This window comes from Parasteatoda tepidariorum, chromosome X1 (assembly GCF_043381705.1).
Source record: "Parasteatoda tepidariorum isolate YZ-2023 chromosome X1, CAS_Ptep_4.0, whole genome shotgun sequence".
In the NCBI taxonomy this organism is placed as follows: Eukaryota; Metazoa; Arthropoda; class Arachnida; order Araneae; family Theridiidae; genus Parasteatoda; species Parasteatoda tepidariorum.
Genome location: NC_092214.1, coordinates 81,102,245 through 81,120,314, shown reverse-complemented (window position 1 = coordinate 81,120,314; position 18,070 = coordinate 81,102,245). Strand labels below are relative to the sequence as shown.

The 18,070-nt window shown below is 30.6% G+C and overlaps 1 protein-coding gene across 2 annotated transcripts in view; it reads left to right on the top strand.

Moving 5' to 3' along the window:
• Positions 1-18,070, top strand: part of LOC107454254 (retinoid X receptor ultraspiracle) — a 150,790-nt gene that overhangs the window by 95,400 nt on the left and 37,320 nt on the right. For both annotated transcript variants that reach the window (XM_016071379.3, XM_016071378.3), the window contains exon 2: positions 8,753-8,829. In XM_016071379.3, coding sequence (XP_015926865.1) covers positions 8,753-8,829 — 77 coding nt within the window. The remainder of the gene's footprint in view (positions 1-8,752; positions 8,830-18,070) is intronic.

Here is an 18,070-nt window from a genome sequence, read left to right as displayed (position 1 = left end):
TTTTTTTTTTTTTTTTTTTTTTTTTTTTTTTTTTTTTTTTTTTTTTTTTTTTTTTTTTTTTTTTTTTTTTTTTTTTTTTTTTTTTTTAAACGTTAAAACTGTTTATAAAAAGTTTTTGTTTTTCAATAATATCATTGCTTGAATATGAATTTTTTGAGTGCTTAAAAATTTTTGTAAAGTGCTTGAAAAGTTTTTAAAAAGGGCTTATTTTTGATTCAAAGATTTGGCTACGCACCCTGATACAAATCTGATATTTGGATGAAAGCACTAATCTAATTAAAATGATTAGTTTTATTTAATTTTATAACCGGCGTTGAACAGCCGATCCAATTCTGAGTCTACAACTTTCATTGCTCAACTCCGTGACCTTGTAATTTTGAACCCAGAAAACAAGGGAACTCCCGTGTCAAGCATTAGAGCAAGCTAGGTTCAGTGAAGGACTTTTTTTATGGAATTAACCCGCATTTGTCCGTTATATGGACAGGAAAACCTCCCACGGTTAGCCCAACGCCAAGTGGATTCTAATCCAAGATCCGTTTACCACTGAGGATATTTTACTTTGGCACTGTGGTCGGTGCGATCCGGGAGCAGAATTCCTATCAACCAGCTACCACTGGGATTCGAACCTGGGTCACTTCATCTGAAAGCGAGCGCTCTATCCCCTGAAAAACAATGTCTCCAAAATCAACATGAATAACTCCCAATCAACATGATTAATAGTTAACAATTTTATCACATTAATTGATAAGATTGCTTATTTAACGCAATAAAATCTATCGCCCACTTGTACAGTTCTTAATAATTGTTGTCTTACTATTGTCATTAATTTTGAGATTATAATAAAATGGCTTAGGTCTTAATGATCACTTTCAAAGTGAGTTTAGAATAAATAATAGTTTTTAATTAACATTATGCCAAACGCTCTTTACGAATATCCTATATAATTACTATTTTTGAATAATTAAAAATAATTTTTCAGACTGTAATGTAACAACCGTGACAGTAAGTTTAATTTTTTTAAAAGTTGCCTTCAATATCAGTACATCTAATAAAAAATTTTAGTATGTTTATAATTTTGACTTTTGAATTATCAGAAAATGTAAAAAAAAATCGCTATGTATCGTGAAATAGTTTATGTATTATTTAAGTATTAAAAAAATGAGTGTGTAATTTTTAATATGTTAACAAATGCTAATTCTAACTTTAAATTATCAGAAATTTTTTTAAAATTTTATTTAACAATAATGAAATTTCCAAATAAAATAAAATGATAAATAAACAAAATCTTTTTTTTTCAAAACGCGATTTTTTTTAAAATTTTTTTATATTTTTTATGTAGGTTGTTTGGTGTTGAATTACCGTTTGGCGAGATTGTATGGCGCCAGCCATCTTTCATCATAATGTAACCCTTTGAACTACTCGCTCTTGCTCTTGTTGATTGAATTGTTAAGAGCGTATGGTCGCTCTCTAATGCAAGTTTATGCGTGAACTAATTAATTACATTTGTTAAATAAATATTTGTCAACTATTACATACAGTCCGCATTACCTTCAATTTTAACTATTGAGCTATCACGGGACCGTACAGTTGGTCAGTCGAACCAGCGACCTATGCATATTATATTTTTTCTGACAAATAATGGATATCATATCACATGATCAACAACACTCCTGGGTTAGAGAGTTTAGCATATCCAACAGAACCATTTGATAAAGCAAATGAGAGAAAACGACATGGTGGATCACAAAACCTAAATCAAGGAGTGACTCCTTCACTTGCTGCCCCCAATTCCATTATGTTCGAGCCACCATCTGCTTTCCAATCACAACCTGTGCAGGAGAGTAAGTATTCATTGGCTGCTACTTCTCCATTTAATCCGAAACAAGGCTTTAGTCAAAATAAAAATGTCTCAAGTGGAATCAGTGATGTTTCTTTGAATGTAAAATCGCAAATCAAAACTCGATTGTCGAATTTAGAAAATGATTCGGAATGGGAAGTTGAGTTACTTGTTGTTCCCAAAATAACTGACGTGATGCCCCCCAAGTCAATTAATATTTCGACTTTGAATATTCCTAAAGGGATCAAGTTAGCTGATGACGAATTTTATATAGCGAAAAAAGTGGATTTGTTATTGGGTGTTGAATTATGTTTTGATTTTTTGAAGAATGATAAAATACGTTTAGGAGCCCTTAGGAAAATTTGCCATAGGTTTGCCATAAAAAATTCCATAGGATATTCCTATGGGGAAAGTGTTCCAAAAGTGTTTGGCAAAGTTTTGCCATAGGCAAAACCCCATAGGAATATCCCATGACATTTTTTTTATATGGCAAATTTTTGCCATACATTTATGGCAAAATTTTACCATTGGCAAAACCCCATAGGAATATCCTATGGCTTTGTTTTATGTGGCAAATTTTTGCCATAAAACTAAGATGTGCTACAGCTTATGAAGAAATATTTTTACATAGGCTATGGTACACCTTTGACCTACAGCTATGGCAACATTTCTCGTTGATATTTTACCATACATCAAAAAATAATTACTTAAAAGAATCTTTCACAATGGATATTAAAAATGCAAAACTTAATAATTGTAGAATGAATATTTATAAAGAAAGCTTTTTCTAAAATTTCTTTGATAAACTTCCCCTGTTTGCTTGCAGAATCCTATCTGAATGTTGTTCTTATTCAATTAAATTTTAAACGGTTGAAACTAACAGTTAGAAAATGGGTCCGGTGGTCGGAGTGAATGGGGAAAATATTGGTTATGTTGATTAGGAACAAAATATATTGAGTACAGGCAACCAATATTTGTTAAAACTGTAAAAAACAAGAAAATAGAAAGTGGGTCCGGAGGGCGGAGCGAGTATAAATATGATTGATTGGTATCATAATTAGTTAGATAAGCGTCAGATATTAGAGGAACCAATAATGGTCCGATGGTCGGAGCAAGTATGAAAAATTTTTAAATTTTGATATGTGATACGAAACTAAAAATTAAACAGAATACTAAAACAATAAAATACTATGAAAACTCAAAAGATAAAGAGTGGGGCCGGTGGTCGAAGCGAAATTAGTTTAAAATACACCAAACGGGACAAAAGCCGAATATGTAACAGTGCAACCAGTGGTGCATTGTGAACAAAATTTTATGTATAAAGAAGATGGTATTATACTATGAAAAGCTAAGAATAGAAACCAGGCTAAATTAGTTGATCCCCTACTAGTGAGGGATATAAAACTCAGAAAATTTAATTTGAGTTGTGTTAGGCACAGTTAGAAAAGAGAACGCAATATAGAAATATTGGGAAATACAAAACATGTTTAAGACATGATTAAAATTGGTAAAATTAATAATTGCTATTGACAAATTGACACTTGGTCAGGGATAGTAAATAAAAATTAATTGGGTATAGCGAATCGCTATGGCGAAGAAGTTGTAAACTTGAGAAAAGATTTTAAATTGTTAAAAGCATTTTTTGGTAACAGCAGCAGATGATATGGCCAGGGACTGTTCCGTTGATGATATTGAAGCAAAACAATTGTCAACCAGTTATCCAGCAAATCTAGTTAAGTGATGACCCTAAGCTATGTATAAATATGTAACAGAACATTGTACAAATATATGTGGATACCTAAGAAATATTAGTTGTAATATAGTAAAACACAGAGACATGATAAAAAACAATTTAATGGCAATCAAAAATTAAACACAAAATAAAAATATAAAGCCCTAACATAAGTAAGATAATGTGAAAAAGCATTGCAAGAGCCTAAGTGGAATTAAAATCAAAAACTAATGTGAATGTAAACACTGACTTTGATATTAATATATGAAAAACGCAGTTAAGTACTAATCATCACGCCAGATCCATCATTTCTTTAATAATTAAAATTTTTTAATTCTTTTAACTTGTTCGGTGACAATTTCATTTTATTGAATGAAATTGTCGGAAAAATGAAATTGTCACCGAACAAGTTAAAAGAATTAAAAAATTTTAATTATTAAGGAAATGATGGATCTGGCGTGATGATAAGTACTTAACTGCGTTTTTCATCATGAAGATTGTTTACAAATTGCTAAGGGGAATAGAACATCATTAATAATGGAAAAGTGATGTGACTTTAAAAATTTATACAAAATCAGAAGGAGGGGATAAAATAAAAAGAAGGATGTCGTTTAATCAGAAACAGTTGGGAGAAAGAAATATAAGTGTACAAAGTCAGCGTTAACAAATGGCAAAATTTAACATAGCGAAAACCTATACCCAATCGCAACATATTTTGAAAAGATACAGATAATAAAAGTACCAGACAGCCGGAAATTAAAAACTTAATAAATTCAGATAGCTAACCGCATAGGCGTTTGCAATAAAATGTTTTTGACCAAGAATGAGATCGATAAAATATATTAAAATAAGTAGCCAAAGTTAGCGAAAGATTCCATTTGTAGTGGATGACACGTTAATATGGCGGTCTGATACTCTAAGCCTAAATCAATGGAACATCGGATTTCAAGCACTTAAAATTGGGAAAATTGGCCTCCCGGAGGCCGGAAAAGACTCATCAGGAATGCCTTGTGGGATTACATGTTGAATTTAATTAACTTCGGGGTGAAAAAATGGATATTTATTTCTTTTAGAAGATGTTTTTGAGGACTCCATATAGGAGTTGTTGTTTCGTTGGTGGGGATCTAGATCAGGTCATGCAAATCTTTATGGTTACCATTGGCCTATGGTATACTGCCATACAAATTTCTATGGTTGCCATAGGCAAATTGTGACGTGCCATACAAATCCTTATGGTTACCATTGGCCTATGGTACACTGCCATACAAATCTTTATGGTTTCCATTGGCCTAATGGTATACTGCCATACAAATTTCTATGGTTGACATAGGAGAATGGTGACGTGCCATATAAATGCCATACAGGTCTCTATGGTTACCATTGGCCTATGGTATCTTGTCATACAAATTTCTATGGTAGGCATAGGCTTATGGGGTTTTGCCATAGAAATCTCTATGGTAACCATAGGCGTATGGTACCTTGCCATACAAATTTCTATGGCAGCCATAGATTACCATAGGCCTCTCTATGGCAAATTTTCCTAAGGGAGATAATGAATTATTGTTTCAAAATAGTTGTTTCGGATATTTGATTTCAGGAAGCATTAGAATTTCGAGTAATGAAGCTAAAGATTTTAATCGCTGTTTTTTGTCAACTGAGGTTAATTCGCTAAGCAAGATATTGAATTCTTTTTGGGAAGTTGAAGATGTAAACGAAACAAAAACTCATTATTGCAACGAACTTTTTGAAAATTCGTTTTATCGAAAAACTAATGGGAAATATGTAGTTAAGATGCCATTTAAGAAGGATATTAGTGAAAACATACCGTTGGGAGATTCAAAACAAATTGCTGAAAAAAGACTTAATTAATTAGGGAAACGTTTGTCAAGTAATCCTGCAATGAAAGATGGCTGGCGCCATACAATCTCTCCAAACTGTAATTCAACACCAAACATATGTCACTGTGTGAAGACCATGCTTGAATTTTTATTTTTTGTCAAAAATGAGAAGAAGAAAAATTAAAATTAGGGGCTATCGAAATCTAAGAAATTAATACTGAAGAGATGTAAAATTGTATTACGGTCAAAAGAAATAGGGAGAAGTTCAACGTGGCTAAAAACAGCTACATGCTTTATCATACATGATGTACCATAGGCCATTTTTTGTTGTTATTATTCCCGCATGATTCTGTAAGGTTATGATTGTGTTTCCTCTAAGTTGAAATGGTTGTTTGTGCATCATTTTTTTCTCTTATTGTCAAGCACGCTCAAAATTCATATTAAGAAACAGCTTGTATACTTAACCTACGAAAAAAACTGTATCCCGAATTAGTTTATAATTTGAAAGGCTTGTGGTGCAATACAAACCAAGTTTTAAAAAGTTCTTTAGCGGTGAGAAAAAATCACCACGATTTCCATGTGACAATAAGATGTTCCTGCATGGTCGTGGAAATATCGAAAGCTTGTAACGGGAACCAATACTAGAAGCGGTGAGAAAAAATCACCACGATTTCCATGTGACAATAAGATGTTCCTGCATGCTCGTGGAAATATCGAAAACTTGTAACAGGAAACAATACTAGAAGCGGTGAGAAAAAATCACCATGATTTCCATGTGACAATAAGATGTTCCTGCATGCTCGTGGAAATATCGAAAACTTGTAACAGGGAACAATACTAGAAGCGGTGAGAAAAAATCACGATTTCCATGTGACAATAAGATGTTTCTGCATGCTCGTGGAAATATCAAAAACTTGTAACAGAAAACAATACTAGAAGCGGGAAGAAAAAAATCACCACGATTTCCATGTGACAATAAGATGTTTCTGCATGCTCGTGGAAATATCGAAAACTTGTAACAATACTAGAAGCGGTGAGAAAAAAATCACCACGATTTCCATGTAACAATAAGATGTTTCTGCATGCTCGTGGAAATATCGAAAACTTGTAACAGGAAACAATACTAGAAGCGGTGAGAAAAAATCACCACGATTTCCATGTGACAATAAAATGTTTCTGCATGCTCGTGGAAATATCGAAAACTTGTAACAGGAAACAATACTAGAAATGTAAACTTTTAATAAATTGTGCTTTATCGCAATATTGCCGATTAAGACAAATATGCGCACAAGTCTCGATAAATTTTTCCAGCACCTTACAAAATATTTCAAAATTAACCTACTTATAAGTACAGTCTGAACACGAAAATAAATAAATAAACAGATAATGGCCTGCATGCGTTTCCCTTGTATTCTACTCATTTTTACAATTTTTACATCGCGACGAGAAAAAAATTTGAAAGAAATATTGCATTTTTTGGGTAAATTTTATTCCGATTTAAAAAATAGTCAGATTAAGAAAGATATTTATAATTTTTATGACTTGTAACAAACATTTGAAGCCAAATAAAAAATCATGAGGCCTATTGAACCTAAGTGATTATCAGACTTTGCTTACCACAATACAGGGCAGTAAGGTAAGCCAGTTTCAAATAAGTGTAGCGGACACTTCAAAGATCCAGCTATCTATCCATTATTGTACAGAGAGGGGAGAAATAAATCTATTTTAATGATTAGATTTTTACGCTCTAATCTTTATGTTTCATGGTCAATGGTTGATTTTAAATGTGCTAATTAATTAGTACTATCTACGAAATTACACAACAAATAAATAAATAAAAAGAAACATTCTTTCTCTGATTAAACAAACCTTTTTTTTTTTGACGAATCTCCATTAACTCGCAAAATACGGTGTGTAGCCGCTAAATGGAAAATATGGACCCAGTATTGTTTAGTCAGGAGAGCAGACTGAAGTTTGGGATAATAGATGATATCCCTCTTTGTTTTCAATATTTTTTATCCGTCTTCTCTTTGTGACAAAGTGTAACATTTCACAATAACCTTTTGTCACGCTAAATTACATTAGCGAATAATACTAGTAGTTCAGAGACAAAGCACCGGGTTTTAGATCACATTTCATTTGTAAACTTAATATGTATTTTTATGACATATGCAAGAATAACTATGAAAATGACTTAACGTACTTATTTTGATGAAAACATTTAAAAACAAATTGTATAAAAATATTTTATTTCATGACTTTAAATGTTTTTATTTTAACAAAAATGTACCCTCTCCTCCCTTCTTGTCACAAACTGTCCCAATTTCACGGACCCCCTCCGCCCCTTCAAGCATTTGTAGTCGGCCCCTTATGTTAATTTCACATTTTGTGTGCATTGTATTATCTCTGAAACTTTCAAGAGAATTGAAAAACTTAGCTCGTTTATCCAAATAAATTTCCTTGTAAAATATATATATATATATATATATTTTAAATTAAACATGAATTGATATGTAAATAAATGCAATGAGAGAAAAAAATCTTAATTGGTATGAATTTATGTGTGACATTTTGATAAAAAAAGCAATTATAAGTATTTATTTAATGATAGATAAAATTTAAAAAAATTAATATTATGAAATACTTTTTTTGAAAGTTTTAATATTTATATAAATATTAAGTATATTAACTATATTTAAAATAAGAAAGAGCTGTTCTCTTGTTAATAGTGAATAAAGATTAATGATTTCTTAAATATTATCAAGCTAAAATAACTCTCATGCGAGGTTTTTCTTGACAGTTTTATTCATGGATAAAACCATCACGTCATACCTAAAAAAACTGCATTATTTTTCTTCTTCTTATTTTTAAAAGCTCGTTGCAGATAGTGTTTTATTTCAAATATTAAATACTAGTTTTCTTATAAAATTTTAATACGTATCTTTGGATAAACGAATTTTATAATAGTTTCAATTCATTACACTTATTACAAAGTGAAATCTGCAAAAATAAACTTAATTTAAAGAACTTCTCATTTGTCTTAACTATTGGGACCATATTTTCCAGATTGTGGATATTCCCTCACTCGTATTTTGATGGTTAAAAATACAAACCTCGACATAATGATATGTTTATTCAGATAAAATACATCTTTGCGTCTGATTTTCTTACTTAAAATATCGTCTGCACTATTTAATTAGCATACACTTTGTCCGGGGAAATCCGATCATTATTACAGAAGTCATTCAGCGTGATATCCTTTCTTGCGCATAATGAAATTATTCAAATCCATTTTTTAGATATCAAAGATTTCTTTATATTATTATCTTTCTTTTTATTTCATAGCTCCGACACTTCCAGCTGATAATGGACAACCTATATCAAATAATGGTGGAGGTAGACCTGTCACTTATACACCACCTGTAAGTACTGCACACTCAATTTATTTCATTAACCTTTTGTGGTTGATTTAGGATTATGTCATGCTGGTCAGAATTAATTTTGCTTTTTGAACAAATATAATTTGCTTGTAAGCGATGAAAAAAATTATTCTTTTTTAAAAAGGAAAAATGCTGTTTCACCTAGACACAATTTGTAAAATATCATTTCGAATTCGATATGTTTTTCAAAGTCTACCTAAATGATTCAAAAGTATAAGATAAGTTCACTTTAAAAAAGTATGGCCAAAACTACCTGAATATGGTAAAATTTACCGTGTTTATGGCTCTATGGGAAAATCAGCGCTTTGTTAATGGCTTTTGCTAAAATTAAGAATAAAATATGATATTATTACCATGCTGTTTAATAGAAAAAGTGGTAAAATTTGGTTATTTTTTCCTGACACCTTGAGCATGACATAAAAACCATTACTCGGTTAATCATCATTCGATAATTCCACTTTTTTATCGTTAGCGTAATGCTAAGAAGTTGAATTATAGTTTTATATAAGATCTTGCTTAGCTATGCCATGTTAAATAAAGTCTTATCCAGATCCGTAAAATACAGGCCTTACTAATCTCCAAGCATCGTTCCACTTTTTTTTTAATCGTTAGCGTAATGCTAAGAAGTTAAATTAGAGTTTTGTGTTTTCTTTTTTTTCTTTCTTTTTTTTTTAATTACGTCAATCATTTGCTCTCTCGAGCATGAGAAGTTTTGCAGTCCAATATAACAAAGAAATATCTCCAGGGCCGGAGAGCGTCTTGAAACTAGAAGAATTACGGGCCTCCTGGAGGGCAGAGCAGTTCCATAGATGCCCGCCATTCATATGGCCCCTATTTGTACATAGAGTACAGTTAGGAGAGCCTGAAAGACCGACACGGTGCAAGTGCGCATGTAAGTAATCGTGCCCCTTCACACCGATAGCTCTAGGGAGATTTTTCGGAAGACAGGATGCCAGAAGGCTCTTCCAAGGTTTACCAGAAACTTGCTCTCTGTTGGAAGAAACCCGGAGACTTCGAAGCTTTAGTTTCACAATTTGTTTAACATTTCTCAAATTTGTGGGCGACACAGGGGCTCCAATAGAGATGCCTCTATGGCAAGGTTATCAGCCTTTTCATTACCCCAGAAGCCACAATGGCTGGGGATCCATTGGAGAGTTATCTCCTTTCCACCAGGCAGAAGAGCATTAATAATGTTTTTACAATTGAATTCAGGGCTGTAGGGAGTAGAACATATTTTGAAACCGTGTGAATTGCTGTCTGGCAGTCGATGAGGGGGACAAATCTATTTTCAGGTCTTTCTAATATCTTTGGAGAGCCAGGTATATTGCGAACATATCTCCATCGCAATTGTCAGAGCTTGAACTGAGTGGCTTTTTGAGTTGGAAAAATCTGGAGGAAACACCTGAGCCTGCTCGTCCAGAAGCTCTCTCAGCAGAGCCATCGGTGGAGCCACTCATCGCTGGGGTATCTCTCGTTGATGGTGGCAATGGCATCAGCATTAAGTTCTGCTTGAGAGTTTTGTATAAAACCTTGCTTAACTATGCCTTGTTAAATAAAGTCTTATCCGGATCCGTAAAACCCAGGCCTTATTAATCTCCACGCATCGTTCTGCTTTTTTTTTATCGTTAGCGTAATGCTAAGAAGTTGAATTAGAGTTTTGTATAAGACCTTTCTTAACTATGCCATGTTAAATAAAGTCTTATCCAGATCCGTAAAATGCAGGCTCCACGTATCGTTCCGCTTTTTTATCGTTAGTTTTAGTTTAGTACCATTTAAATTCGTTGCAATGAACGTTGTTTAAAACTTTTATAGTATGTAAAATGCAATTATTTTTTTAAAAAATGTATAATTTTTGAACCAATATGTTTCATCAATTCGCAATTCATAGGTGCAATAAGTATTTGTTTCTCAATGTAATACATGTAAATAAAATGGTCTAAATTTTTAATGTTCCTATTGACTAGACACATTCCTATTGACTGGAAAAATACATAGTATGAATTTTAATTATCAAAAATCGTAATTCTTTTGATCTTTATCAGCATAAAATTAACCAAAATTGTATAGGTATTTTTTACCTACATTTTATTTATTTATTTATTGCTTCAAGATCACTCACTTGTAATATTTATTTATCATCCTTTCTGAATATTCTTGACTATTATTAAAATTTGATTATTATTGTTATACCAAATTAAGGGCTTAAAACTAAAAGTGGTATTCCATATTTTTATGGTAATCCAGAAATATTACCTAATTACGTAAAATTTTATGAAAAACAGATTAAACAGGGCTTGTACCTTAATCGTTTTGCAATTATTAAACAGTAAACATGTTATATTTACTTATATAATCAGCTTGATATAAAACTGTTTCCAGTTAAAATATACAATTAAAGTAATAAGCACAAAGCTGTTAGTTGGAATTGAAAAAGTATGGCAAAAAAGTATTACCTTTATCTAAAAAGTATTAACTTTACGTTATATTACTAAACAATCAGTTTGGTGAAAAACATTTAACTGATTTTTTGGTAACCAAAAGTTGAATAAGAATTTAAAAAACGAAATTGTATATTAAGTTGCAATTGTAAAATGATTAAATTTAAATTGTATCCTAATAGACTTTGGAACTAAATCTGTTTTAAGACAATATAAATTTTGGTATCTTTAAATCGAGTAATTTTAATTTTTTTGTGTAACACTCTTTCTCGTTAAGCAATAAAAAGAATAGAGTAGCAATCTAAATCTTACTAAAATATTGCAACAAAGCTATTGCAATTACATTGCAACTAAGCAAGTGATATATAGTTACCACTTAAAGTTCGCCCTTTCACAATTTTTTCCTTTAAAAAAAGAGGTTAACTCTATTTCTACAATTAATTCTACTCACATCAAAAAAGAAATTATCTAAAATCCGAAAATTCATTTAAAAACTTAATTCAATTCGAAAAAATTAAAGACTAATTTGTTTTATTAATGTTGTTCCATGAATTATGTCTTAAAAATTCAATAATCTTTTCAAGACTTGCAAGATGTCCCATTAAAAATGATATTTCTTCATAAATGATAAAAAATAAATAGTAAATATGATTTAAATCACTACAATCTACCTCCATATTCTAAAAATACAAAATTGATCTGCCATCAGAATTTGAGCTCTTGTAAGGGAATTTTGGTTAATAGAAACCTTGATCATTACATGTAAATTTTAAAATATTTATCAGGTTTCACAAGCATCTATGTGTTCTTCATAATGCCAGATCTCTGTGTTTGTTAATACTTTTTTGACTGACAACTAGACACAGAAATTGTGTCATGTTACCGGTTATTATTTTGTAATTGAATATGGAAGTAAAGCAGAACATTCTAAACATTGATTTCATGCCCAAGCGTTGTTGACAGATAACGAGTTAACTCGACATTGCAAGTGCAAAGGCGAATTAACTCGTTATCAGTCTGCAGTGTTTGGGCATGAAAAGACGAGTTAACTTGACACCGGTCAACAATGTGTTAAAGATACAATAGGTTGTTCCGAAAACAAATTGAATGCATTTCAATTTATGTATCAAGTTAATTTACTTAAACTACATAATATGTTAATCATTATCAGGTTAATTTAGCTTTAATTGAACGAAAGTTTTTTATTTAAAAACAATAACAATTATTTTGCTTTTGAAATAAAAGTAATTTATCTAGTACAGTAAATTTTGAAAAGAGGTTTTTTTTTAAGTGGATCCTCCTAAAAAATCCTGGATAGGATTTTTGGGTTAGGAGATTCAGGATTTCCCCGTCTTCAGGAACTTTACCTTCTAATATGATGGTTTCTGGAATCTGTAAAACATGGACTCCTTAATGTTAATTTAATTTTTCGCATAATTTACCAATCTTTGGAACAGTTTAAGCGAATTGAAAAAATAACATACAAATATATAACTTGTTTTCAAGCCATAAATAGTTTTTAATCATTAATTATTTTTTTTATGTAATTTAATAATGTACGAAAAAGTTATGTAAAATACAAAAAATTTTACATCATTTTAAACGGTGTAATAATTAATGATAATTATCCACAATTTGTTAGGAATTGGCAAAATAGCTCTCGAGAAATGAAAATTTAGCAATAACACTTTTTCATAATTATAATACTCAGTAGACCTGAAAATTTAAATATTCAGTTAGTAGCCAGTGGCCGATAGACCCTTATAACTTAGTGGCCACTTTTCCTCTGGCCTAATGAGTCGGTGACTGATATCGATGGTTCTTTTCATTAATTAGCCACTTTTTGCAAACTTTTTTTATTCTTCGATTTAATTAAAATTTTTAAAAGAAAAATCATATTAGAAATAATTTGCGGCTATAAAAAGTTAATTCAACAATAAAAATAATATAAATATATGACGAAATTTAGTTAAACATACTAACTTTAAGGAACTTTAAAAATATTTAAGGAGCTAAAATACATTTAATGTATATGTATGTGAATGACGGAAATTGATTTCAACCGGTGAATGTTAACAATCAAATAGTCGTTTTAGTAAATGTCGGTACTATATACTATAGATGCCACTGCCCAGAAAAAATTTCCCAGTATACTCTACACTGATGTTTTTTTAAGGTTCAGTACCACTGCCCGGTATGCCCTACATCAATGCTTTCTTAAGGTATGCATTTAACTCCGAACACTCATGTTTCTCCTAATCTATTTTCAAAAGATGTTCAACGAATAAATTGTGTTTTCTAGTGATGTGTGATTGTTGACATTCATCGGAGAAAGTCGACATTCTCTTGATTTCGGTCATTCACGGTAACATTCAAAATGTGAACCACAAATTGATGGATTCTGAAGTTTGAATCTAGACAGCTTAATGTAAATTGTGTTTTCTAGAGACTGCATTCATGTACTTTTATCATTCGACTAAAAAATCAACAAATAAATAAATCGATGGAAAAAGTGTTTGTTTAATTTAAGACTTTTTTTCGTTCACTTGTCACGTGGCGAGTGATTATTATCAGATCGGAAAATTCAACCAATTTCGTTCAAATAGTGAATGTTGTCACTTACAATTAAACAGTTTAAAATGCTTTAGGACCCTTTGAAGCATAATTTTTATTAAACATATTTTTCATACTGTTTTCATTATTTTGTATTATATTGAGAAATATTACTTTTAGCATTTTAATAATTTATGGTTATCCTGAAACACTGGTGTATTTTTCTCAGATAAAGGTAAAAATCTTCCAAACAATGAGCAGTACACACGGCTCACTTCCAAACAATTTTCAAATTTGCAGTTATTTAGAACTAAACTAAGAGAAACAATTATTTGCCATTGAAATTTCTTTAATTTACGAAATCAGTTATTAAAAAATTCTTAAATATGAATGAAAAAAAAATGTTTCAAACTATTTTTTTGGAATTTATTATTTTAGTACAAATATAATTCCGAAAATTGAACTGAATTTTTTTAGTATTTATTAAACTGCTTTTTTATGGTTAAAAAATATCAAAATAAATTTTTGCTTGCAATTAGAGCATCAATAAAATATATATATATATAAAAGGACCGGCGCATCTTCGTCAAATGATTAGTTAAGAGGATACTATACCATTCATAACAAAATTCTGTTTTGTATCAAAATGCAAATAGGTTATGACTTTCACAAAGCGTCATTCCGAGTAACCATGCTTCATGCATTTTGATACTTCTGAAAAGAAAAAAATCAGCATTAGAAACTTATCGTTTACTCTATGTTTGCCTGAACAAAATTTTTTTACAGCTTTAATTTTAAATTACTAATGTTGTTGAGAGAGAGATTTACAAGAAGGAATTCTCCCACAATATAGCGTACTCTGAAATATATATATATAAAAGGGATTTCGCATCTTCGTCAAATGGTTACTTAAGAGGATACTATGCCATTCATAACGAAATTCTGTTTTGTATCAAAATGCAAATAGGTAATGACTTTCCCAAAGCGTCATTCCGAGTAACCATGCTTCATGCATTTTGATATTTCTGAAAAGAAAAAAATCAGCATTAGAAACTTATTGTTTACTCTATGTTTGCCTGATCAAAATTTTTTTACAGCTTTAATTTTAAATTACTAATGTTGTTGAGAGAGATTTACAAGAAGGAATTCTCCCACAATGTAGCGTACTCTGAAATATATATATATATATAAAAAGGACGTCGCATCTTCATCAAATGGTTAGCTAAGAGGATACTATACCATACATAACAAAATTCTGTTTTGTTTCAAAATGCAAATAGGTTATGACTTTCCCAAAGCGTCATTCCGAGTAACCATGCTTCATGCATTTTGATATTTCTGAAAAGATAAAAATCAGCATTAGAAACTTATGGTTTACTCTGTGTTTGCCTGAACAAAATTTTTTTACAGCTTTAATTTTAAATTACTAATGTTGTTGAGAGAGAGATTTACAAGAAGGAATTCTCCCACAATATAGCGTACTCTGAAATATATATATATATAAAAGGGACGTCGCATCTTCGTCAAATGGTTAGTTCAGAGGATACTATACCATTCATAACAAAATTCTGTTTTGTATCAATATGCAAATAGGTTATGACTTTCCCAAAGCGTCATTCCGAGTAACCATGCTTCATGCATTTTGATATTTTTGAAAAGAAAGAAATCAGCATTAGAAACTTATGGTTTATTCTATGTTTCCCTGAAAAAAAATTTTCAGGCAAATGGAGACATGCCATCGCAATTTCGATCCTCTTCAGAGCTCCCCTGCTTTGGTAGCCCTACTACCTCTTTGAAGTCGAGTAATTTCAATATTTCTTGGAAGAGAGAAGGCCTCAACACGGGTTACAAGAATTTTGATCCTTTAGTAGTACGAACTTTAGAAGAATATTTAAACATTCTTGAAATTAAAAATAAATCATTCTTTTGAGGGCTTCTTATTGTCAAGTCTCAAAAGTCAATTTTTTGGAAAAGTTTGAGGGTCTTTGTTACCCTGTATTGAAAACCATAATAATTTAAAAATAAAGAAATATAAATAAAGTAAAAAATCATAAGCGTACTGCTAAAAATAACTTCTAAAAAATATAGAAATTATAAGCTAAATTATTGAAGTCATAAATTTATAATGTAACTATAGAATGCATGCAGAAATCCAAAACTTTCCTAAAAGAAGAAGGTGAGTTTTTTTAAATGAAACTTTGAAACAGTATTGATAAAATCAGAGTGTGGGGATTCCTGTTTAAATTTATATGGTAGAAGTAGTATTAGTACTGGAAAACATCTCTCAGGATGATCCGAAGACATTTTCATCCTCTGCTGACACCCTCTGTGGTAAGTTAAAATCCGAAGTGAAACTTTTAGAAATACGAACTGAAACTTAAATGTTAGCGCATGCGCGCATCCATTGGATAACCTCCCCCAAATACTTCTAGATTAGTTGGCTTTACGTACGAGATCTGGATGTAAGATGTTATGTTTGTCTGCTTGTTAATTGTATACCATTGTTGATGTTGTTTTGTTAAATAAAATATGTTATTAAATAGTGCTGGTATTATCCTGGACCTTCTAAACAGTGACACCCTCCTTTCTTTCCTAGTCTTGTAGATCCTTTCTTTATCTGTGATGCTTGACTTTCTACTGCTCTTACTTTCAGATCACTGTGGAAAATATTTATATGAAATATTCAAAATTTCATATAAAGTGCAGTTTCGTATGAAATTATATTAATTTCTATAAATCTGTAGACTGTAAAAGGTAAAGGTGATTTGATTTTTTTTTATTCGTGTCATGCATTCGATAGCATTCTTTTTTCTTTTTGCATCATTTTAAGTAATTATTTTAAACTTCAGCTGCGATATTTTGCCCATGCGTGACTTTTTCCAAACACCCACTGTGATTCAATGAAGTAATAAGAAAGTATACTATAGTATATTATAGTATAGTGTTGTAAAAAGTATAGTAAAACTCACCAAAATGTTCACCTACTCAGCTCTTCAATTAAAACTTATTCTTAAGTTCTTAAACTTATTCTTAATGCCATTAAATGAAAATTTACTTGTAATAAAAGCCGCGATAATTCAGTGGTCAAGGCACTCAGTGATGTAAAGGACTGAGGTTCTATTGCCAGTTGTCGTTTGTAGCAAGAATTCTTAGAAGAGAAAGGGCCTGCCCATGGGTCACTTCCATATATGGAAACGTTACTTTTAAAAAGTAACGCGTAAAAGTACAAGTATTTTAAAAAAAAGTAACGAGTAAAAAATAAAAAGTTCTTATTTTAAAAATTCTAGGAAATCGAAAATTCAAAGTAACCTAAAATTTTATTGAATAATATTCTTACGTTCTTTAATGTTCTTGCAAAATTGTTGTTATTTATTTAATTATTTTTAATTTTGAAAGTTATGGACATTAATTTATTTTTAAATTCGGACGAATATTGTAATATAATTTTATAATATAATCGCATAATATAATTTTAAAATCAAATATAATTTTAATATCAAACTTTTTATAGATTTGCACGAAAAAGAAATTTTATCTATTGATTTTAATTTTTTGTTTATTATTTTCATTTATTTAAATTACCATTGATTTAAAATTGTTTTACTGTATAGAAACGCGTTTTAAAAGCACAAACATAAACAAAGCAAAAACGGGGTTTCAGATAGCTTTGTGATCTTTGAGCTAGTAAAAAATAATTGAATGTGCAGTATAAGTTGAAACAGAACAGTCTACAGTTTTATTTGTAAATGGCTAATGCTGAAGTCATGCAAGAAAATCATTTTCCGAACATTTCTGCCGCCTAACGAAATAATTAAAATTTGTAAACGAATTTTAGTATCAGTGGCTAAATTAATACATCGAGTTTTCAAGAGTTAAAATAGTAATTATAATAGTTTTCAATAGCACAAATAGTTCTGAAGTTCTTGGAGATTTGACTAGGCGTTGTTTGACAAGGTCGGACATAAACATAATTTTAGTAAAAAATGTACTAGGTAAAAATGTATTTAGTAAAAAATGTATAAGACAGAAATGTATTATTAGTGAGTTCAAAAAGAAAATTGAAAAACGTAATAACAAAATCCAACATTTTTTATTTAAAATGAATTAAATAAATGCATAAAACTCGAAAATGAATGAAAATAACTTGCTAATTAATATTTTTATTCATTTTGCAAAATAATTGCATTTCGAAAGTGGTGTCACTGAGTCTGCTGCGAGAATTTCTCAGAACG